This window comes from Cottoperca gobio, chromosome 10 (assembly GCF_900634415.1).
Source record: "Cottoperca gobio chromosome 10, fCotGob3.1, whole genome shotgun sequence".
Taxonomy (NCBI): Eukaryota; Metazoa; Chordata; class Actinopteri; order Perciformes; family Bovichtidae; genus Cottoperca; species Cottoperca gobio.
This window is the reverse complement of record NC_041364.1, coordinates 15660450-15685765: the sequence shown is the minus strand read 5'-3', so window position 1 is coordinate 15685765 and position 25316 is coordinate 15660450. Positions and strand designations below refer to the sequence as shown.

The 25316-nt window shown below is 40.6% G+C and overlaps 2 protein-coding genes across 2 annotated transcripts; both read right to left on the bottom strand.

The window, feature by feature from the left end:
- Nucleotides 1–6037: 6037 nt before the first annotated feature.
- Nucleotides 6038–15059, bottom strand: LOC115015086 (proline-rich receptor-like protein kinase PERK9). Its single transcript, XM_029442244.1, has 2 exons — nucleotides 14897–15059; nucleotides 6038–6612 (listed from the first exon to the last, which is right to left on the bottom strand). The coding sequence occupies exons 1-2, from the start codon at nucleotides 15057–15059 to the stop codon at nucleotides 6038–6040; spliced, it is 738 nt and encodes a 245-aa protein (XP_029298104.1).
- A 3061-nt stretch (nucleotides 15060–18120) lies between these two features.
- kctd12b (potassium channel tetramerisation domain containing 12b) lies at nucleotides 18121–21624 on the bottom strand. The gene has a single exon (XM_029441783.1). The coding sequence runs from the start codon at nucleotides 20878–20880 to the stop codon at nucleotides 20029–20031; it is 852 nt and encodes a 283-aa protein (XP_029297643.1). The 5' UTR covers nucleotides 20881–21624; the 3' UTR covers nucleotides 18121–20028.
- Between the last annotated feature and the right edge of the window lie 3692 nt (nucleotides 21625–25316).

The window sequence follows — 25316 nt, the reverse complement described above, 5'->3', positions numbered from 1 at the left end:
ACTTGTTTTTCTCAGAAATATTTGGGCCGAGCAGTCCAAGGCCACATAAAGAATGCATGAATTCGGCTTTTGCGTAGAATTGATGTTCACTTTTAAATAGCAACCATTGAAATTGATAGTACTTCCATATTTAAATGCTCCTCTCAATTATTTTTTATGATCAAGAAATGTTTCATTGCATAGGAATGAGTAGTTAATGAAGGATTATGGATTCATGTGGGATGCTGCAGTATGCTTGCAGGTGACAACTCAGTGTTTGATGTTTGATGCAGATGTAACTTGTTGGCAAAGATCAGAAGGAAACACATCATATAAAGGAAGTTTGATGCAGCAAATTAAACTTTTTGATTAGAATTTAGTTTTCAACATCATTCAAATTTAAGTTAGTACAAGGTTAGTACCTTTTTCCTTAAGTTAGAATTATGTATTATATTGTGTTATGTATTACTAGCATAAACTGCTTAACTGCATAAGAACAATCTACTGATTATGGACTCGTGTGAAACAGGATTGTTTTGTTGTTGATTGACAGATAAGACGGCAGCTAATGAGGGACCAGCAGGTAAGGTTTAACGGTCTTAAAAATGCCATTAAAGGTGAAGTAATGTCAAATAGGATTAAGGGCTAATGGGTTTGTAAAAGACAGCTTTCGCTCTGGATGTCAAGAGTCTTTTCCCCTGCTAGTACGGTGTGCTATAGAGGTGTTTTAAGCACAATTAACAGCTTTAAAGTGGTCATGTCCAAGTGTCAGATCACATCCTAAGTGGGTTAACAGTCACCCTTATTTTTGTTTAGAACAAAATACACTCTGGCCAGCACAGGAATATCGTGCATCTTATTTTTAAAGATAGTTTCTACAAATGCCTTTGTACATCAGCTACATCATTATCATCTGCAGAAATACTGCTGCTCACAACAACATCAGTGAGGCATGCTTCTGTCTCCTACCATCAGCTATACAGTATATTTTTAATACTGCGTTAAATTCACCTAAAAAAAACATCAAGATACACTCCAGTAGCAGGATGCCTTGCCACATTTGTGTGCACACAGTGCAGTGACATCTCTACAGTTCACCAGGATTCCCCTGCCATCCCGTAGTTCATAAAACACAAAGAGACAGGACCAGTCAGAGGACAGCACAAAGCAGACGGCTCTGATGCTGTAGATTAAACTCACGTCAAACTGCATTCCCTGTCCCACTCCTCTCCACGTTGACAGATGGCCTGCTGGGTAGCGTGTCAGCAGGGCACCCATTGCTGTGAATAAAAATGCACCTATCTTCAAAAGGCAGATAATAATATTACACACAGTGCAGCGATTTGCAGCAAGAAAAGTTGACCGTGACGTGGCTGAATTAATCAATTCAAATGATGTGCCGTGAGGAGTATTACATCTGGTACGCGTGGTTACACCGTTATTACAAGTTCTTATAAATAAGCTACTCTCCTGCACGAGGCTTACCCTGTTTGATATTTGTTTCTATATTTGGTACGTTATAATTCCCATGTAGAGCAAGAGAGGCTGTTCCAATCACACAGCAGTCTCTGCGAAACAGAAACAAGGAAATGTGCCTCACATTCAGACAGGCCATGTCATATTTTCCACAGAGAAAAGTAGCAGGCCAGGCACTTGGCTCACAAATTGGACTGTCAGGCCATCTGCCGCGCCATCCCACATATTCACTCTTTCATGTGATGCTTGGTAATCAAGTCATGTAATGTTTCCATTTACTTCATGCTACTGCTTATCTCCACATGCCTACTTCCCTGCCATTATACAGCACTACCCATGATGCCGATGTATATCCTCTTACATACCATTAAGCAATAAGGATGACTGCAGAAATGAGCATCACAACCTCTCCATGCTCATTTATCACATGGAGGCAAATTCATGTAAAGGATTTAAAAGCAAGTAAAGTGACCCTACTGAAATACTGGAAGTATGACTGTGTGTGTGATGGAGGGGCTTTTCAGTCTGACTCTATGGAAAGGAAGGATTTTAAATCAGTGAGGGTAAGAGAGAGAGGGAGAGGGAGAGAGAGAGAGAGAGAGAGAGAGAGAGAGAGAGAGAGAGAGAGAGAGAGAGAGAGAGAGAGAGAGAGAGAGAGAGAATGGAATAGGAGTGTATGCAGAGAGAAAAGGGTGCTGAATTAGGAGATTAAAGTAGCTGCAGGATTATGCCCCAGGTTTTAATGATGGAAATGGAAAAGCTGTGAACAGAATCTGACACATTCTCTCTGTCCATCCTCTCCTCCTCACTGCCTCTCTCCAGAGCATGTGTCTCCTGCTGATTGCGTGGACAGCCTCCGGGGAGAGCCAGCACTGCTCTCCATTAAATAGCATACATTTGTTTAAAGAACATTTATGTGCAAGCACATGTTTCCTGAAGCAACACAACCACTCTGGTTAACAATATATATGTGGATTGGCACATTTTGCAGGTGCAAGTTTTCACAGCTTTTGACCATGCACTTTCACATGCACACGTTTAGGGCCATACACACACACTCAAAACATTTCACCGCCATAACTCGAGCACTGTAAATAACAGGATTAAGGTAATAGTTTGGCTAAAGCACTAACCACAATAACCTAAGTTTACATAATCAGTTTAACATCTGGAAGCATGTGTAGTCGCTTAGCGGAAACATCTGGTTAATGCCACAAAATGAAAATGGAATTGTTGATCTTTTGTATTTATTTTTCATTAATTGAAGCATGTTTTGCTGTCAGTCAAACATTTTTTCAAAAGAAAGGTTATGCATCATAACATGATGAGCATCCACAAAATGAAAGTGCATTCTAATATATTTCAGGTGTGTGACTCAGCGTAGTTTTTCCTACTTGGATTTAACCTGAATAAAAAATAACAGTTGCAGTAACTGTTATTTATTTTCTAAAAGAAAAGAATGGATATAAATGTAGTTTTTGATGATTTACTCCCAATACATTTTACTTATAACACCACTAAGAATAATTATGACAAAGCAGTTGGTCACACCAAACCACTTATTATGAGAAAACTGCCAGCTGCTAAATCTTCACACCAGTGTGAACCTGCAAGTGTGTCAGACAGCTTGACTGCCCGCTCTGCACTTATTAATAATTAGGCCTCAGTTCTCTTATCTCTCCTAAAGCCATATTCCATTAGCACAAACGTACCGCTTGCATACAAAGTTTATCTTCACGTGTGAAACTCTTTCTGACTGCTGAAATACTAAAATATCCCAAGACCCTCACCGCAGCACTGTAGTTTACAAGGATCATTTTCAGCTGAGCCTTAATTGTCAGGAGGGCCGACAGTACTGAAGATAACTCAAGCCCCGAAGAAATGAGATGCTAATGTATTGCTGGCCATTCGAAATAAATCTGCGAGATGCTCTTTCATGCAAATGTGGGACGCCCTATGTGTCAGCAATAAGGCAAAAAGGGATACATACGGAAAGAAGATGGAAAACCTTGCCCAGGAAATTTCCAATTTCCTCTGACATCCTGTTCCTGAAGGGTACTGTGGTCAATGGGGCATTACCTGGAAACAAAGGAAGGGTTGCACTGACAGCCTGCACTATTTCTCCTCAGAGTTATGTATTTAATCAGATGCTATTTTAATGAGTGTCACCAAAAACGATTCAGTCAAAGTCCTGGCCTTGGATCACTCATAGGGAAGGAATTGATTTAGATTTCATCGTCCTCGCCCTGGGTGCCTAACCAGTGACAATTTAAGGAAGTGACGACAGACCCCGCGGTTATATTCACCTCTGTCCAGTGATAATAACCACTGCTACAATTCGTAGGTTTGATCTCTAATGCTTATATGTTCTGTCAAATAATGTTTTTACAACAAACCTGCTCCCACTAGACTGCTTTACCTCTTCATTTCAAAGCAGAAGTATTCCCTTTGTTGAACGACTGAGTCGATCAACTCCAGAGATCAAATCCTCATAGTGCATCCATAATAAGTCAAAGACCAGCTTCACAGGGTTATACCGGGGGGGGGAAAACAAAGGGTGAAAGAGAATTGATAAGTGAATGGATTCCTATTGAGAGGTCCAAATGCAAAGCAAGGTTTGGTTTTGGACAGGGATGTCTGTTCTGTCTGACAGGACTCCAACACTGCACAGTTTCTGCCACAGTAAATAGGAATTTTAAGTCGGGAAGACTTGTTGTTTCAATCTTCTGCATGTGTCCTGACTCAGGCGCGCTCTGACGACACTCCTCTAAACCCGGGAGCTCGGCCAGCCCGCTGTCTCTGTCCAAGCCAATGCTGAAAGATGAGAAATACGAGAAAAGGAGCTGATGAGGCAATACCCTCTAATGAGCTGCAAAGTAGAATCTTTTCTATGGATTTCTCAGCAATCGGTAGCCAGTTGGAGATGGTCTGAGTGTAGGTGTGAAATGTTTCAGGAAAGCCTGACTGGATGGTATAAATTGTCGCTATCGTGTCATTTGTGAGAGAAGTAGCCTGCTGTTTAGAGACTCTTTAAGACTGTGACAAAAATCTAATCATTTGTTAAGTCATAACTCCCTCTAAAACCAAAAACAGTTGTTTTTAGACTTTGGGTTTTGTGAGAACAAATGAGATATAACATGTTAAATCAAATCAAATCAAATCACTGTTACTAGGGAGCTTCAGAGGTGATGGTAGATGTTTTCCCTTGTTTTTATGCTAGGCTAAGCTAACCTCCTGGGTCCAACTTCATACTTAATGCTGCCTTCAACTAGGGCTGTGTGTGGACGTTCATTTTTCAATATAATATATTATAATTTAAGTTATATAGAGTTTTTCTTTGTAATTGTATAAAATGTCTGAGGAAAATGTTGATATTCCCAACGGCCTCATCTTTTTCCTATGTCATTATGCCTTCGCATTTCCTGCATTACGTTACCAGCTGGCTAGCTTGCTAAATTGTTAGCCTCAGTTGCTTCGACATGCCAGTGTTGCTGTTGCCTAGCGGCGTTGTTCTCACGGCATCACCACTTGAACACCTAGCCTATCGAGTGCGACTTCCCGTGTGATAAACATGAGCTCAGCATAACGCACAGACGACACAGTGCGGTGGACAATCTTTTCATCTAACACTCAGTGAGAAAAAGTATTTTTAACAAAATGTTAAACTATTGCCTTATATGGATGAATACTATGATGAGAATTAGTTCACAAGGTGACTAAAAAGATAAATGAATAAAGTAATTTTTCATTTTATTGGCTTATCCCATGTATCCCATAATGAGGACTGAGGCCAACACACACACAACACACCTGGTAATTCATTAGTGAAGCTGAATGAACATTTTGTGCAGAGCAGATAGAGGAACAAATGGCACATGTAGTCATTATTGTCATTATTATTCCACATGCTGGCCTTCTGTAATTACCCACTCCACTTCCCGGTACATCGCATTCTCTCTCTGAATTCTTTCCATTGCCGGTTTGAAGATAATGTAATCACAAAATGAACCAAACTGCAGAGCTTTTGAATCGCAGGCAGAGAGGAGAAGAACGGCTTTGAAGTCATACGCTTAATATTGATGAGGTGAGATATCTTAGATGATTAGCACCAGAGGCTTCACTTCTTTCTTTTATTTTGCATCAGCAAGGTCAAATGCCTAAAATTTCACACATAGCTTACGTTCCAGTTGCTTGATCAGTGGATACAGTACAGAGAGCAGGGCAGAAATCTCTAATCAAAAACATTACATATCATCCTTTGACTGAGGGAAAATAAAATTATTTCAATATTTCTATTCTCCAAATAGCTGTGTGGACCAAAGATGTGTAACTAACAAACTCTATAGGGATGTTGTTTTCTATGATGGAAAAGACAAATCTTAGTGTTTTAATTATGCATGTGTGACGAGCTCAACCTAAGCACTACACTTAACCAGACAATTTAGTTCTGTTGACATGTAAAAGCTACTACATTAGAGGTTTAAGTAAACTTGCTGACTCTGAGCAACAGGAATATAAATCTGGAGTCCACCGCTCACAACATTGATATAAAATATTTGTCAATTTTGTTCACCATGGTGCTCTACGCATTGTACTTCTTGAGCAAGTCACTTTGCCAGTGCCTCTTGCGATCCGGAAACTCTCTGGGCAAGCGGATCTTTTTGAAGTCATCAATGCACTTCTTCAGATCATCCTCCAGCAGCTTCCTCTCCTCCTCTTCTTCATCCAACGCCGGCGGAGGTCCACCGTTCTCCCTGACGGTGGGCCGTGGCAGCGTCTTTAGGTTGAGGTTGGTTGGGCGCTGGGGGCTCTCAGCAAGAGGCAGTGTGGAGGGAGGAGGACTGGAGGTAGAAAAAGGTTTGGATGATAGCAGAGGTGGAGGCAGGGGTGGAGGTGACAAAGGTGGGAGGTAGGGGCTGTCTGCAGCAGGAGGAGGTGGGGGAAGAAGAGGAGGTGTGAGAGGAGGAGGAGCGTGAAGGGGCAGTGGGTTTCGTATGTCCAGTGTTAAGATGCCGCTGTTTTCTGGAAAGCTTTTATTTCGGACAGTGCTGCCGGGCTCTGCTGTGTCTGATCGAACAGGATCAAGTTTAGAGGTCGCCACTTCGGTGAGAGCTGGGGGGTCAGAGGTCGTCACTTTGGAAATCACTGATGAACCACCTGCAGCAGGAAAAAATAATTACAGAATAAAACGTATGAAATTTGTATTTTATGCAAAGTTACAATTACTTTAAAGGAATATTTTGTAATTTTGGTAAAAATGCTTATTCTCTGTGAGGTTTCCTCCGTTTTAAGTCTTTGTGCTAAGCTAAGCTAACTGTCCTTTATATACTTACCTTACAGACACGAGAGTGGTATCAATCTTCTCATTAACTCTCGGCACGATAGCCAATAAGTATTTCCCAAAATGTTCAATTATTCCCTTTAAAAATTGATAAGTGAAAGGGTAAATAGAATATCCATACTCAGGTGGCTGGTCTGTTTGAATTAAGGTCTTAACTATCAGTGGAGCGTCGCACAGAAATGTTCCCTTTTTTTTGTCTTATCAAAGTGTGTCAGTAGTGTGTGGCTGGCACAGAAACAAACACCTCAGCTTTGAGCTTTGCAGTTTTTGTCTCCAAGAGTACAAAAGTAAACACATGCTGGCACAAGAGCGCATAGGAGCATTATGGAAACAGAATTTAGAAGAGAAAGGAGCTCAGCGTGAGAGGAAAGTAAATGAGAGATAAGGAGAGTGAAGGACATTCTCATTTAATTTCAGAATTTCCTTCTACCTTTGCCTGTATTTACATTATCCTATAAGCAGTACTGTGACTGAACGGATGGCTTGAAACCTCCTGACTGAAGCTTGACAAACCTTTTTTCACAGTATGTTGATTCTTCATCTCATCTCTGTGTGAGGACAGAGGAGGTTACTGTGGTGCGACTTCTCTGAATAGTTGGAGTGGCACATGCACATTCTGCACCTCTTGGTATTTGAAAACCTATCAACCATTCTGAATTGTCTCCTCTCTTTACAAAATGCCAATTCTTTTTCTCTTTCCTTTGATTCTCACTGATGGTACACAGCCTCTGACTGGCTGAGGATGTCACAGCAAACACAGCCCATGATCACACTGAAGCGGGTACATTTCAGAATACATCTTTTGTCTTTCTTGGCCTTTCATTTCACACTAATCCTGCATTTTTGGCCATGGAGAACACAACACAATTCGAAATTGCCCCTTTTGTGTTGTAGGGTGAATTAGGGAAAACATAGTCGATCCAAAATCTGACTTTAACTTGTGATTGTTATGCATTATCATGCTCTCTTGTCATGTGATCCATTTTGGAAAACATTGCCTTTTCTGTAAACAATAAACATTTTTAAAAAGCGTTTGGTGGAAATAGTGCAAAGATTTATGGCTGCAAATGCCGAACAGAAGACATCTGAAAATGCCCTGTGGACAGTAAAAGAAACTCCAATACATAACATTTTTAAATGCACCCACATGAGTTTGAACATGGTCTTACACCAAGTAATTGTAATGACAATCCTACATGCGTACTGTTCATGCACTGCACCATCCAACACTCACTCTCACTGTGAGGCAGCCACATGCAGTACATTTATGTAAATACATATAAACCGCTAATCTCTCCCACAGCCTCTCATACATGCTCATGCAGAGATATGCAGGTACAATATGCCACCCACAACCCAAACACACACACACACACACACACACACACACACACACACACACACACACACACACACACACACACACACACATACACACACACACATGTGTACAGACATACGAAGATGCAAAAGGCCCAACTCTCTTTCCTTTAACAGGGCTCATCGTCACAGTAACCCGCCTTATATAACAGGAAAAGCTGCTTGTGTCAAACGGAGGCGGCACAGAATATTCTCCCACTGCCTTAGCTTTTTGAATACCTGAATACCAGAGTGAGTGCGCGTGTGTGTGTGTGTGTGTGTGTGTGTGTGTGTGTGTGTGTGTGTGTGTGTGTGTGTGTGTGCGTGTGTGTGCGACAGAAAGTCTCACAAGCCTGTGTGTAAGAGCAAGTGAGTGTTGTCCTGTGTGTTTGTGCATGCATGCATAAGCGTGCGTGTGCGTATTGAATGTGTAGGTGTGGGGGTTTGCATGTGTGTGTGTGTGTGTGTGTGTGTGTGTGTGTGTGTGTGTGTGTGTGTGTGTGTGTGTGTTGTCATATTCTAGGCATGTACTGGCATTTGAAAGAAGGACAGATAAAGACAGAGTGAAAGAAAGAAGATGTAGGGGAAGGAGGGGTTGGCAGAAACATGTTCACCACTGTGTGTTTGTGTTCAGTGCACTCAATGTCTCTCATAATGAATACATGTGTTTGAGGGCCGCCTGGACGTGGGAGTATGGGGGCTTAGCAGTGTCGAAGGAATAATCCACTGGGGGATGGGCTCCATGCTTTCCTCCAACACTAAGCCTTGTGGAGGAGAACAGCGAAAGAGAGCACTCAACCCTTTTCCCCGGGCCACTTCTCCAGGGATATATGCAAAAGCCAAAGCACTTTCTCACACACCCTCTCCTCTCTCTCTGCTTCTCTCTCTCACGCTCCCATCTGTTCAGTGCGACGCATCCCTCCGTTGTCATCATTACTGCTATTAGCAACTCTAATGTGTCACTGTTGCCAGGGTTTATCACCTCTTCGTCACAAAGTGTCTCCTCTACAGTGTGTAATGTAGTTTGTTCACCCAACCTGAATCTTTATATTTTACTCAAAGCACAGCACACTATCTTCGTACAGCATGACTAAATGAAACCAGGTTTACCTTTTTGTTAAACATTGTTATGACAGAAAAGAAGAACGTGTGTTAGTGATTGTGCACTCCTACATTTTTTTATCCAGAATGTCAATGTTGCTACTGTTAATTTGATTGGTGCAATGTCTGTGGACAAGGGCACTAAAAATGTTTGTTAGCTTGGACACTTCCGATGGCACTCTGTGACTCCACTGCTTGTTTACTCTTTGTCGTGATTCGAATCATGTGGGATGACCACAACGTATAGGGTAATTTCAGCCGTGTGCATCACTTTTTAGTGTCCTCTGGAAGCAGTTTCAGTTGTTGTGTGAGCTACTTGCAGCACATTACGTCGCCACAAAAAATGTAACAGAACATTTCCAAACGGCCGTTATTTGGATAAATAAGTAACCAGATATTGGAAAAAAAATATTAAAACTTAATAAAGTGACATTCTAGGGTGCCCCAAAATCTCCTACATCACTGACGCAATGCAATGTTACAGACTAATTTCTCTCAAAATCCACATACTACGCAGTTGGAATATGTATACCAATATGTATGTTGTTATGTTAGTTTGTTAGTATGTTAGTATGTTAGCTTGTTAGCTTGTTAGTATGTTAGCTTGTTAGTATGTTAGCTTGTTAGTATGTTAGTATGTTAGCTTGTTAGTATGTTAGTATGTTAGTTGTTAGTATGTTAGTATGTTAGTATGTTAGTATGTTAGTATGTTAGTTGTTAGTATGTTAGTGTGTTAGTTTGTTAGTATGTTAGTTGTTAGTATGTTAGTATGTTCATATGTTAGTATGTTAGTTTGTTAGTATGTTAGTGTGTTAGTATGTTCATATGTTAGTATGTTAGTTTGTTAGTATGTTAGTTTGTTAGTATGTTAGTATGTTAGTATGTTCATATGTTAGTATGTTAGTTTGTTAGTATGTTAGTATGTTAGTTTGTTAGTATGTTAGTTTGTTAGTATGTTAGTATGTTAATATGTTCATATGTTAGTATGTTAGTTTGTTAGTATGTTAGTATGTTAGCTTGTTAGTATGTTAGCTTGTTAGTATGTTAGCTTGTTAGTATGTTAGCTTGTTAGTATGTTAGTATGTTAGTTTGTTAGTATGTTAGTATGTTAGTATGTTAGCTTGTTAGTATGTTAGCTTGTTAGTTTGTTAGTATGTTAGTGTGTTAGTTTGTTCATATGTTAGTGTGTTAGTTTGTTAGTATGTTAGTATGTTAGTTTGTTAGTATGTTAGTTTGTTAGTATGTTAGTATGTTAGTTTGTTAGTATGTTAGTTTGTTAGTATGTTAGTTTGTTAGTATGTTAGTATGTTCATATGTTAGTATGTTAGTTTGTTAGTATGTTAGTTTGTTAGTGTGTTAGTTTGTTAGTATGTTAGTATGTTCATATGTTAGTATGTTAGTTTGTTAGTATGTTAGTTTGTTAGTATGTTAGTTTGTTAGTATGTTAGTATGTTCATATGTTAGTATGTTAGTTTGTTAGTATGTTAGTTTGTTAGTATGTTAGTTTGTTAGTGTGTTAGTTTGTTAGTATGTTAATGTGTTAGTGTGTTAGTTTGTTAGTATGTTAGTATGTTCATATGTTAGTATGTTAGTTTGTTAGTATGTTAGTATGTTAGTTTGTTAGTATGTTAGTATGTTCATATGTTAGTATGTTAGTATGTTAGTTTATTAGTATGTCAGTTTGTTAATATGTTAGTTTGTTAGTATGTCAGTTTGTTAATATGTTAGTATGTTAGTATGTTAGTATGTTAGCTTGTTAGTATGTTAGCTTGTTAATATGTTAGTTTGTTAGTATGTTAGTATGTTAGCTTGTTAGCTTGTTAGTATGTTAGCTTGTTAGTATGTTAGTATGTTAGTTTGTTAGTGTGTTAGTATGTTAGCTTATTGGTATGTTAGTTTGTTAGTATGTTAGTATGTTAGTATGTTAGTTTGTTAGTGTGTTAGTATGTTAGTATGTTAGTATGTTAGTATGTTAGTATGTTAGTTTGTTAGTATGTTAACTTGTTAGTATGTTAGTTTGTTAGTATGTTAACTTGTTAGTATGTTAGTATGTTCATATGTTAGTATGTTAGTATGTTAGTTTGTTAGTTTGTTAGTATGTTAGTGTGTTAGTATGTTAGTATGTTTGTTAGTATGTTAGTATGTTAGTATGTTAGTTTGTTAATATGTTAGTTTGTTAGTATGTTAGTATGTTAGTATGTTAGTATGTTAATATGTTAGTTGTTAGTATGTTAGTTTGTTAGTATGTTAGTTTGTTAGTATGTTAACTTGTTAGTATGTTAGTATGTTCATATGTTAGTATGTTAGTTTTTTAGTATGTTAGTTTGTTAGTATGTTAGTATGTTAGTATGTTAGTTTGTTAGTATGTTAGTGTGTTAGTTTGTTAGTATGTTAGTTTGTTAGTATGTTAGTTTGTTAGTTTGTTAGTATGTTAGTGTGTTAGTTTGTTAGTATGTTAGTTTGTTAGTATGTTAGTTTGTTAGTATGTTAGTATGTTAATTTGTTAGTATGTTAGTTTGTTAGTATGTTAGTATATTAGTATGTTAGTATGGTAGTGTGTTAGTATGTTAGTATGTTAGTATGTTAGTGTGTTAGTTTGTTAGTATGTTAGTATGTTCATATGTTAGTATGTTAGTTTGTTAGTATGTTAGTTTGTTAGTATGTTAGTATGTTAGTATGTTAGTTTGTTAGTGTGTTAGTGTGTTAGTTTGTTAGTATGTTAGTTTGTTAGTATGTTCGTGTGTTAGTATGTTAGTATGTTAGTTTGTTAGTATGTTAGTGTGTTAGTTTGTTAGTATGTTAGTTTGTTAGTATGTTAGTTTGTTAGTATGTTAATTTGTTAGTATGTTAGTTTGTTAGTATGTTAGTATGTTAGTATGTTAGTATGTTAGTTTGTTAGTATGTTAGTGTGTTAGTTTGTTAGTATGTTAGTTTGTTAGTATGTTAGTATGTTAGTATGTTAGTATGTTAGTATATTAATTTGTTAGTATGTTAGTTTGTTAGTATGTTAGTATGTTAGTATGTTAGTATGTAACCTATTTCTTGGCCAAGACCATTAACTTCCAGGAGTCTTCGTTGGTCGCCTGGCAACTGCAACCATAGAGACAGAATCAAGCTAGCAGTTTCCAGTCGTTGTGCTTATCTAAGTTAGTCGCTGGCTCCAGCTTAATATTTAACATATAGACACGAGAGAGGTATCAATCTTTTCATCTAACTCCAGGAAAGAAAGCAAATATGTGTATTTCCCAAAATATTGAAGTATTTATTTTTGCGTTGTAATGGGACCAATGTCTTGCTAAAGGTAATCCTCTTAGCTGCAGTATTTGTAATTTGTATTTCCTTACATAAATAGTGTAATGAAAACAGTGTAATTTCAGTTCGACCTAAACTGCATCAATGTAGACTAAAGCTGTTAAAAAAATGAAAGTATCATCTGCTTCTGTGTTAGCTTGCATGTGACCAGGTCGTTCAGTATGTGGGTACTTTTTTAAATTGACTGTGACCACTCACAGGTGTTGTGACCCTGGGATGGGGAGACAACAAGAGGACATCCTCATCTCCATGGTAACGCCACAATGGTGTGCAGGAGCCAGAGCTACACAAATGCATAGTAATTTCCCACAGGCTCAGAGGATTCTTTTAGTGAGAGTGGGAAGTTGGACATATGGCTCTATCCTGCTGTTCTAAAGGGAGCTCACGCTACATCGTTTTGGCAATTACAGCATGTTATATATCTAATGACCTCGTATTTATTCTCAGATATCCAACATCTGCTTTGTAAAATAATCACTAAGGCGCCTAATGACGGAGTGAGCCTCACTACCTACTGTCTTCTCATTCATTGTCTTTTATCTTTAGTTGCCATCAGAGCAAACGGGGCGTAATCAGACATGGTAACACTGTATTCTGCTGGAGCATGAGCACATGCCCATAACAAAATCATTGAAGTACTTGCAAGTCTCTGAGCAATTACAAATCTGTCAATCTACATAATGTTGAGGAAATGCGTGACGTAAACAGCTTGAGACCGGGGAGCTGCTGCCAAGTGAGAAAGGGAGTAGAGGTTAGAGAACAGAAAGGGGGGAAGAGAAGAAATAACCAAGCAGCAGATAAGGCTTTTGAATTCTTTTGGGTATGGAAAAGTCTATTATTATTTTTATTTCTGCAGACTTGCATAAAATGTAGACGTTCGATCCAAGTTTCCTGCTGATTCGCCTGTTCCACGTGCCTCCTCTTTCTCTTCCCCTGCTTTAAACACCCTGAGCTGCTGCTGGCTACCACAGCCCGTAACCAGCCTGCCTAAGCACCCTAAAGCCTAAAGTCCATCCTGGCTCCCCTCAGCTCCTGCAGAACCCGCAGCCCCCCTGCCACCTGCCTCTCCTGTCAGGTTTTAGCCAGGCTCCAACCCTGTCTAGGACTGCAGTACCAAGGACAGCCTGCCTGTCCAGATTACTGATAATTAGAGAAGCAGATTATAGCCCAAGTGTCCAGATGGCCGAGGTGAATCATGTCCTAACTACAGCACTGACAGACACTTTTACAACTCATTGCTTTCACATTGTTTACACCTTATAACTAGTACACACTAAACTTGTCATTCCAAAATTATATTTTAAAACTCTTCAGCATACATAACATGACTTTTTTCCCTCTGTCATTGATTGATGGCATGCAGTTGAAACTCATCAGATTTAAGTAGTTTGCCATCTTGAGACATTCTTTTGCAAAGAAAGAAATGTTAGCATCAGCTATAAACAGAGACAATGGGCCCCTGGGCACATATACATAAAAGCACTGAGTACTAATGTTCAATTTTTTAAATAAATTAAAACATAAAGTGTATTCATCAGTGAACCAATATTTATTAACAAATCATAGGAAATATATACCCATAAAATAAAACCGGAGATAAAAACAGTTTTAAACTATATTCAAAACTGTTATAAAGGGGAGGGGGTAAAATACAGCAGAAAAACAAACTAGGATTAAAAATCTTGGATTGGAAATAATTAATAATTTACAATCCCCTTTACAGAGAACCACAAATTAGTGTTCACTTTGGGATTATATTAGTTCCTGGGCCCTTTCATACATCAATGGCATCAGTATCATTTTAGTTAGAAAATGAATATGTTTAATTTGTTATGAAACAATTTACTGTCTTCCAACGGTTTAATCAGTCAGTTATTGCCACTTCACGATCCAATCTGGTATTTCTTTTTTTTTCCTCTCCTCTTACCCCACTCCTCGTGCTCCTCGTCACATATCTAATAGTCTCTATGGTACTGTCTAAGACAAACTTGAGAGCTCCTTTTGTTAACTAATTTCATGCATGCTCTGTCAGTTCATTTTTTCTATGTGTTGGAGCTTAAAAGAGAAAAAAAAAATTGTGAAGTCAAAGAGAATACTAAAGAGACAACATGGAGAGAGAGAGAGAGAGAGAGAGAGAGAGAGAGAGAGAGAGAGAGAGAGAGAGAGAGAGAGAGAGAGAGAGAGAGAGAGAGAGAGAGAGATAGTTACAGATTCAGAGAGATACAGTACTGTACATCACTAATCTGCTCCTTTTCAGCTGCTAGATCGTGTCCCTTATTAACTCCCTCCCCCATCTGTCTCCCCCTTTGGGTATGGCATCTCCCTGACCTTGCATGATCGAGTTTGTGGGCCAATATGTCTTGCGATAGCTTCTCTCTGCAGGAGAGGTGTGTGAGGAGGAGGAGGTGGAGGAGGAAGAGGTCGGGGGGAGCAGCGGTGTACCCATGCTGGAGGATAGAGCACTGCAGCGAGGGTACACATCTGACTCCATGCCGGGCTCACTATAAATAACCCAACACACAATGAGATAAAGATGCCCCGAGCCAGCGCTACTGTACTCTGTGCATGCGGCCTTACATGGCAATGTGGGCGAACGGTGTTGTCGTTAAGGACAAACAAAAACACAGCAGGGCTCAAGCTCACGTACTTTACCATGTGCAATTGGACAAAAAGCATACAAAGCTCTTGGCTGGCGTTCACACATAACATGCACCCACACACAAATATGTCACATCTTGATGGAGAAAGCAGCGGTAAGCCTCAGGCTGCTGCGTGCTCTCTCCAGTTGCCCATTACATGCTCCTATTGGCCGACGCTACTCCCAGGTAATTAGCAGCAATGATGCTTTTCTATACAAGCGTGGACTTTTCCTGTTTATTGTTGTCAAGAGAGCATGAGGGAGGCGAATGTCTTGTTTGTCTGCTAATGCCTTTTTAACTGATCACAAAGAAGAGTAAAAAGCAGGCAGCCAATTAGATCTAAAACCTTGCAGCTCCGAGTCATTAGCCTTGCACGGGAGGATTGTTACACATCTTCTCCTAGCAACTTCCCCTCCCTCTGTGCATGTGTGTGTGTGTGTGTGTGTGTGTGTGTGTGTGTGTGTGTGTGTGTGTGTGTGTGTGTGTGTGTGTGTGTGTGTATGTTTAGAAAGGCCAACTGCCTGCTCAGCAAATTTGTGAGACAGTGAGTGCACCTAGTTCATTGCCCCTGCGTGGCCTCCATACCAACCCAGTGCCCACCCACCGAACGCAGATGCCCAAACACTTTTCCAGCCTGTCCGCCAAAACATCCATGTAAGCACAAACAGCAGGACAACAACAAAACAGAATCAAAACATACTGGCATACAAATCCAAAAGTAGACAAGGCATCGAGGCCGAGCAGACATAAACAATCACAGAGCCCCAGATGGTTGCAGCTGAATGAGCACAAACAGCAGCATGAAGACAACATCTGATGGTACACTCTGTGTTGTCACTCCAACTCGTGCACTACGTCTATTCATAAAAGAGGAAGCAGTCTGGGAGCCTGGGCTGGTCACAGTCACAGCTCATGATTCCCATAAACATGAGACATAAAACACATTCTTGTTTCTTTAGATGTAATCGTACTATGAATCAATATTAATCCCAACCATACTGAGTAATCCTGTGAATCTATATCTGTCTGGTGTAACTGAATCTCCCTGTGAGTGTTGACGGAGCACACCGGACACAGAGGAAGCAATTACAGCACGGCCCAGTGACGGCTTTGTTTGTCAGGGATGGTCCAGCACCTTTCCCAATAACAGGACATTTCATGCTGCTCAGGAAGAGAGATAAGACGGGAACACCAAATCCTTCCCCCGGTTAAATACTCTCCCACAGTCGTCTAGTTTCTACCAGGTTATCTGTCTCACTGTCTCTCTGCTTCCTTGCCCCATTTTTTCAATCCCTTTATTCCTTCGGCATACATCCGTTCCTGTTTTCCTCTTCACTTTTCCTTCCTTTCTCCAAATAAGGAAAGCGATGACCCAGCTCTCTACAAAACAAGTGGATCATTCTAAGAGAGGAAAACGGGCCGAGCCAAAGCTACAGTGACAATAGCACCGCAGGAGCACGACATGGGTCAAATCACTGCCTCAAGGTAGAGAGAACAGTCTTGTACTCTCAGGGCACATTCCTTTTTGCCGGCAAGAGTTTAATAATAAATTGCACACACTCACTGAGAAATTGTATTAACGTCTAACCTTGTGGTAGGAAGGATATAAATAAAAGTAAATACATTATTTCATTAGGTTGTTTATGTGCTGTGTGGTGAGAAAATAATGCAATCTGCTATTTGGACTTTTCCAAAAGACAGAGAAGCAAAATTTCATGATAAAATATCTTTATTGTAAGACTCTGGATAGAACAGGCATGGCACTATTGTGACACAACTAGTAACTGCTTCTTGTTTGGCAGGCTATACTTTTCAGTCACAAGTTTCACAACAGAGCTTAAAACAAGAAAAAAGAAAAGAAAAGAAAAGCAGCAGTTCATCACAGCGTGGCCTGTGGGCGCTGCTGCTGTTCAATGTCGGAGTGTCAACACTTCTCACACATTGAATGTTGAATGTTGAGTCTCAAGGTGACTCATGGAAGTAAAGAGTGACACTGATGCCTGAAATTTCACACAGGCGTGTCTCTCCATGCTCGTGCTAATGACTGACCTTGGCGCTCCTGAGTTGCAAGTGTGTGCTGCAGGACAGTGACTGAGGAAAGCTTTCTGTTTGTTTGGGCTGAAGAGACACTGCAGGCACGGTATTGACTACGAGGATTCATCATGTATTCACCACCGCAACAAGAAAAATCATATTTCCAGGCAGCCACATAAATTTTTCAACAGTTTTTGTGAAGCTCATCAGCTATGCTTTTATCTAGGCCAGACTGAGATCAGGTTTAGAGGTCTTATACTAAGGTAATTAGCATGTGATAATCTCTTGGTATAAAACTCATAGTATAAAACTGCCTCACCTAGATAAACATAACCTTGTTGTTCAAGTACCACTTTCTGACTGATAAAAATGCTCCTTTTGTTTAATGGACAACAGACACAAAACATCTCTAGTGTTTTGGAACAGACAAACAACTTCGAGATTTTTACTTTAGGTAGTAATTAGGTCAATTACTGGCAACAAAATAAGGGTTTTGTAAGCTGCTTTAAAAGAGGCTGTTATCTATGCATGTCCTAATTTCCATCCTGGCTCTGTTTTCTGGTCAACTGCTCGATGAAAGACCAGGCTGAAGAAAAGAAAGTGGGAAAGCAGATGGGAGAATGAGGGAGATGGTGCCTGAGGGTAGAGTGTTGAACATTTAATTTAAGTAGAGTTTATGTCCAAGGACATTTCCTGCAATGGGAAATGATGAGATGAAAATTTGAATTGGTTTACTTGTGATTGAGTTGTAGTGTTGTTGAACATTTTAATTTAAACTGCAGTAATATGGGGTCATGTACCACTTTCCTCATGGTTTTGTACTGAATGTCATTCGATGCTGAGAAAACATTCTGTCATGAATGGAAAATACAACCCGGATAGAAAGAAAACATCTTTTATTTGACAAATCAATTTTTCTTTTTGCTGAACACTTTTAATTTCAGTGTTGTCTACGCCTGCAGCGTCACACTGCAGTAGGTCTAACATATTGACTCAGTTGTCAACAGCACTTCATCACACTGAAACACAACATCGCGGTTTCTAGACATTTCAGAATACATTTATTGTCACTGTCAGACGTTCTGCCAAAACTACAACCTGACACCTTCTAGCTCAGAAGAAATCCTGCACTATTTCTGCCTCAATGGCTGTTTCTCAACTCAAAATTCACTTTATATTCAACCTCTTATTTATCTTCAATCTTACAGCATCTACATCTGGGATATGTTCCTAACTTTGTGTGTATTTTCACATCATTAGCTGGATCTTAAGAGCCTTCATTTTGTTGCTTTTAGTCTGAGGTATATGATGTGCAGACCTGTCCTGAGGCTGTGTCTGGAAACGGGCCTCTTCATTTATAACTAAAGTTAGACCTATTTGCCTTAAACTGCCCTCACATTGCCCTTGCTACAGTAATGACAACACATTGGGCTTTGACTGGCTACAGCATAATCCTACCCTTTGTTGTGGGTGTTCACTTTCAGTAAGTGAGAGCTATCATCAAATATGCAACAGCTTAAACTAATACCGAACTGAGTATTAAGAATAACATTATTGTTGACAGAACACTGAAAACGTGATCCGCTAAGGTGACTACCACATTTCTTTTTCTTTTTTTTTTGAAACAACATGTTTTAGTCATTGCGTAAGCCTGTCCCATGAAGTGCTTTGCTTTAAAAATGCTCTTAAATATGTCATTGAGCAAGGAAAAGTCAAAGAAGCACAATGAGCGAAAACATAAAGCAGTGTTCAGTGAATGATGTAACACTTTCATCTCTTCGGCCCTCCCAGGGTGGGTGATTAAAATACTGAAAGCTCCATTGCACGATCAATACTCGCACCTCATCTGGCAACCTTTTTTTTCTGTCTGCGAGATCTCTTGATATCTGAGCTTTCATCGTTGTTTATCAAAGCTTGTTCATTTGCCAGAACAATCAGAGTACTTTTTAATCGAAACTCCACACGCCCTACTTTTCCCGTTCAAGCTCAATGCATTTTTGTCTCCTGTCTGTCCATGTCATTCATTCATTCATAACAACAGCTGAACAGATAAACAACTATATGGCACGTTCCCAACCACATGGTACTGGACACATTTAATAAAAACTGATGGAAATTAGATTTTTGTTACACTTCTTTCTTGTGCTTGGGCTGCTCAAGTCCCACAAGGCTGATCAGATGTCCAATTATTTGGTAATTTAGTTCAGAGGAGCAGGAGAGAGTCCGATCTGCTCGAGTAAGCAGGCAAAGTATAGCACTGTACATCACGGCCACTCTTTGAAGCCCTTTCCCTTATGCCCTTATGACTGCTTTAATAGTCATATAGACACACCAGGGCGCTTAATTAACAAAATTAGCTCTTGGATACAGTATTGTGCTTCACCAAGGCATATGCAATATTTAGAGTACAAAAGGGTAAAAGTACATAGAAGGTATGAGACTTTGCAGGAAAGGCTGTGGGGTTGCTGTGGTTGAGGACCGGGGACTACAACTACATGGTTTAAGCCAGGGCCAAAGCCGGACCTGAGGATGAGGGGAATGAATCTAGGGGTAGAGAAGGGTGGGGGGCTGCAGATTCCACCTGCAGAAAAGGTATGAAGAGTCAGCTGGGTACTGTTCATAGGAGAAAAGCTGGAGGCTGCAGAGAGAGATGGAGGGACACAACATCTACGGTACATCTACTGGTGCAGGAGCCATCAGAGAGAAAAGGACAGGGTGGCTGGAGACTGGAGGAGGGGGGGGCACTTGGAGACAGGGTGGAGGGCCATGGGAACAACGCCGATAGTCTCACTCACGGTAGAACACATATTCAGTGTAGCTGGTCCAGATCTTGTCGTCCGTCTGCTCATGGGCAAAGGCGCAGGTTCCTGTGGAATTACAGGCCACCATGTGGAAGCCTGCGTCAGCCAGCTTATCAAAAGCCTGCTCCAGAAAGGTGAACTTGAGATAGTAGCGGGACGTGTAGCGCTCTGGGGGGCGGTCGGGGTCACGGCTCTCATTCAGCGTCTCCCCAAAAACCTCTTTGGCCAAAGAGGTCTTTCCACACACCATGATCCGTGCCACCCGGCGGAATTTGGCATCGGTTTGGCTGTCACGACCCAGGGTGTATGAGCCTCGGTAGCCAATAGTGATGAACCCAGAGCGTTTGCCATCCATGGCACCGGGCACCATGCTGGCACAGGCAGCAGCGGCAGCACCCAGGGAGCCGAGGTTACGGGCCGTGTCAATCCCAGGTGAGGAGTCCTCTGGGTCGCTCTGACATCCCTCTTCGCCAAGGGAGTTCTGCTTGCTGATTTTGGGAGCCAGCAGCTTGACGAGCTCTGGCAGGTTGAAGAACTCAGCCTCCCTCTGCAGACGCCCGCGCTCGGGGAAGTGATCCGGAAGTACCAACTGCTGGTCACGCATGAAGTCCAGGATGTAACGGAACAGGAAACCGTCACGGTCCACAAAGAAGCGACCCTTGGTGTCCCTGGCCAGTCCTTTGTTCGACTTTCGACTGAACATCTCCCATAGCAGAGATTCTGGCACACTTGTGAGGGTAGAATAGCGTGTTATGTACACCTGGCCACCAACATTGAGCTCTATAATCTCTGGGAAGGGAACCTCCTCCCCAGAAATACAACTATCTGGTAAAGCCATGGTTTACTCCTGCCTCACAGGGGCACTTGAATGCAGCTTTAAAAACTCTCTTGGTTGTAGTGAAAGTTCAAATGACAGGTGTTGAAAACGGATTTTCAATGAAACCTTTCACAATGTTTGGTGAGGTAGTTGCCTGTCAAAGATCGCAGGTCCTCCTGCGGTGGATCTCCTAACGGAGCGGCTAATCTGCAGCGCACAATTGGTATGCGCGCAATAAAAGCTGGCCGCCACTCTGGCATCAAAGCCGGCAGAAAGCAGTCTCACAAACACACCCTCTAATCTAACTACAGCGTTCTAACATTATTCCTAAAACATAGCGCAGATTATTTCAGGTAGCGTTGAATGGAGCCGTTGTGTCCTTTACGCGCAAATAGATGTGATACACTGAGATTGGAATTTCTGCTTTTGACACCCGTTCTCTGAGCAGGAAATGCACCATTTGAACAACTGTCCATAACGACTTCACTTGCTCTAAAGGTGCACGATTTTCCTGACGCAAACAGGATCAGGTGGCCCAACTTCAATTAAGCAATCCATAGTTGGTGAGCTCTGTGGGTGTCCCCCAGATGAAAAGCCACATGATGAAGAAGATGGTGCCGAAGTAGTGAGAGCTGAGGAAAATGCATAAAAAGATCTCCGATATTTCCATCCCTTGCGGTTCAATTGTGGGCGAGGTGGTCAGCTGTTCTGTCCCACTGCTCCTCTCTCGTGTCAGACTGTAACTCTGCTGCAACGTAACGGAGGATACAGCGTTATTTACCCCGGGCAGCCACGCCCACGCGCAGTGACGCGCCTTTGCTGCGATCCAGGTCAAAATACCTTCCTGTCCTCCGAGACGTTGTCCTTTTCTGTATCTGCTTAAACCTTAAAGGGTGCATATGTAATAAAGTCTAATACATTCCCGGAAAATTTAATCTAAACAATTGCCCGGAATAAACACATAAAAAAATATTCAAAGGAGCCTCCATTTTTTTTCTCCCTATAATTTATTTATTCATACATTCCATAAATAAGCCTACAATAAATGGGACGATAACAGTAACCAAACATCGCAACATCCATTCATGCATTAATGCATTTGTTTTTGTCAATGTGCTCACTTCTTTTCTTTTCTATTTGGACTAAATAAACAGCGAAGTAAGACCGAAATAATTATTCTGCCCAATTCTAGTTTCGCAGGAGTCTCATTAAAACCCAGCCATGGACTTATAAATTGGTATGCATTTTGATGCACTTATTTTTGGCAACACTCTCAGTAATCATTGCAGTCAGTGTCTCTAGAAGAATGGGATAACAGTGACATCTAGTGAATACTGAGGAGCTGTTTTTCTCTTCCAGAACAATAATATATAACGAGTTTGTTGGTATTCTACGTTAGTTATTATTCTAGGTAAAGTCCTCAACTCAAAATATGACTTGTTTATTGCTGCTTCACTTGGATGTTTGACCTTCACTGTGCTGAATCATGTATTTGCAGAGTTTTTAAACGCTAGAAGGCTGTTTTCACACTCTGAAGGGGGAAAACTTCTCAGTGCTAAACTTTAAATCGGAGCTTTAGACGTGTACACAGAGCAGGATTGTTGGCATCACAACTGGCTTGGAAGCTGATCGTGGTACAATCTTCAACTTTGAGTATTAGTGTGATGTGGAAACATAAAATCCTCCAGTGCACATACACTGAGAATGAACCTTCAGAGAAGTTGAAGACATCTTGTGTTCAGCAGTTTTTGAAATAGTATTTGAATATTCAGAGATTCTGAATCTTTGGAGAGAAAAAGTAGTTAAAGTACTTCCCTAATGTTTATTTTCACTACCTTTTTATGGCACCACTAAGAACATCTTCAACAAGTACTGAGTTTACAGAATTTACCTTTATTCAATCTGTGCAATGGTCAAAGTGAAGAAATTGCTTTTGACAAAACAATCCCAACTCAAGGTCGTTTTTTCTTTAGCTTTCAACCGTACCACACACAGTTTTAATGAGTGGATGTTTTAGGCTCAGTTGTCATGGAGATGGACCTGTTGACGTCACTAGCTGTTGTGATTCTCTTTATAGTGTTTCAGATTTAAACGTTAAACAAGTTCATACTTGACCGTTGAAATAGCAGTTTGACAAAAGAGTCCAAACTCAAGGTCGACTTCTGGATTTGAAAAAAAACTATTCAGATTGAGGAAATTCAGAAAACACATCCAGTGTAAACACACCGATAGAGAACACTGATGACTCAGAGACCTGCATACTCAACAGGCTGCCTGTGAGTCTTGTCTTGTCATGTCTCGCTCTTTTTCTCGTCAGTCCACCACACATTCTTTTCTCCGACTAATCAGCAGGCTAATTTTGCCCGTCTCCAAGTATTCTGGAATTGATTTCCTTAAAGGCCACGCAGTCTCCAGCTGGCTGGCAGCACTTACAGCCTAGTCGTCGACAATCTGGCTTGGACCATTCTGGTCATGTGGGCCACCGCAGGATCTTGAGGTAATATGGCTGTGCTGTCTGCCAATGAGATGAGTCAAGACATAGTCTCCAGCTCCATTTGTTATTCCCTTCACTGAAATATGCAGAGCAATATGTTGTGTAACACCAAAGTCCTGTGCAGTCCAAAACAAAAATATCCAAAATATGATCTGATGCAAAACTCTTAGTAAATATTTGGAATTATTATCAACTAATGACCAATGCCAGTGACTGAAAATGATTAAGTTAATGAAATATTTGTTCATGAATCTGTCACCTAAATGGCTACACATCAGCATGTGACCCTGGATATTTTTACTGACTGTTTCATTGTTCTAATCACATCCACACTGTAGCACATTGCTCCTCAGGAAAATGGTCAAAATGATTACATCAAATAAATTAGTTTGACCTTCTGCAACAGCTGGATTATCTGTGTACCTCTGTCAATTCTCATCACAGTGATGGCCTTCAGAGACAGTTAGGTGTGTGTGTGTGTGTGTGTGTGTGTGTGTGTGTGTGTGTGTGTGTGTGTGTGTGTGTGTGTGTGTGTGTGTGTGTGTGTGTGATTTGATGCTTTGTTGTTTTCAAAATAGGCAGAGAAGAAGCTTGGGAGAGAGATAGCGGTTCAGCATAGTCAGAAAGGAAGCGGGAAAATGTACTTACTGCTGTTGCTTAATCATGTGTATTCGCAGGAAAACAACCCGACACATACTTTGGCTAAATTCTTGGGTAATGCAGTGAGAAGGAACGATTACTTAGGGAGGATTTTATGGATGTGTCTGCATATTGATCTCTGCATTCTCAGCGGTTTCTGCCGACAGCTGCACCAGTAAGTGATTTATGAGATATTTTGTGGGACCAACAAAAAATGAACAGGCTGTTTCATCTATCAGGTGTTTGCAGTGCCCGTGTGAACCCATCTGCACAGCCTCATTTCCCTCAGTATGAAGCATCATACATCTTTCAAGACCGGTGACATGGAAGCGAAACACGACTGCAACACATCTCAGCTCAGTTTTAGTGCGCTGAAAGAGTCAAATCCCTTGTGAGTCTCTGTGTGGAGGGAAAAAGATGAAGTTGTTTATTTAATAATGAGACTGAGTCAGAGTTGACTGCAGTCATTAAAGAAAGATGAAATTAAAGTGAACATTCAACCAGCAAACCCCACACACCTGTATTACTACTGCGAACGTTTTAATCAAATCACTTTGTCACACTTTCTTCCTGACTCAGTCACTGCTTTTCGTCTCTTTTGTGGTCACACCCACATCATTTGATCAATGTTTCCTTCTTCTCCAAGGCCACTCACAAACTCATCATGTCCTCCCTATAAAATGAAAAATGTATACGACTTTGACAAATGTGGCTCCACATTAATCACCATCTCTCTTACTGATCTTTCCCTTCTTGTCTTCTACCAATTCTGGAGTTAGTCGTCTACATTTTAAGTAGCCTAAGTACATTACTGAAACTGATCACAAAACCACACATTCACTCAAATGGACAACATTGGAAGTCATTTTGACATTTCACACCAGGAAAAGCACAGGTGTAAATGATGATGGCTGACATGTAGCTGCTTCAGTTTCAGGGTGCTGGTATTGTTTTCCTTGGCTCACTTTCACAACTTAGTGGGACACTTACAATAGAACAGAGCCACCATTTATGTTATTAGTGACTATGACCGCTCATCGAGCACGTAGGCACTTAACAATAGCAATCCATTGCAGACATAATCAATCCTTTCAACCCTTGTATGCTGACCCATACATGATATCAACAACCAGACTGATAAGCAGAGCTATTATGGAACTAGAGCATGATGATTTTTATTTTATTTCTTTAAATACGCTGAGATTTACAGTGCAGGTTTGAGAAGGGTGCACTTGTTTCAGCTCAGTTCTCAGATTATGCTGTTTTGGCTTTTTGCAAAACCAGTGAGGCTCTGATATCTCATAATATGCGCTTCAAGGTCCTC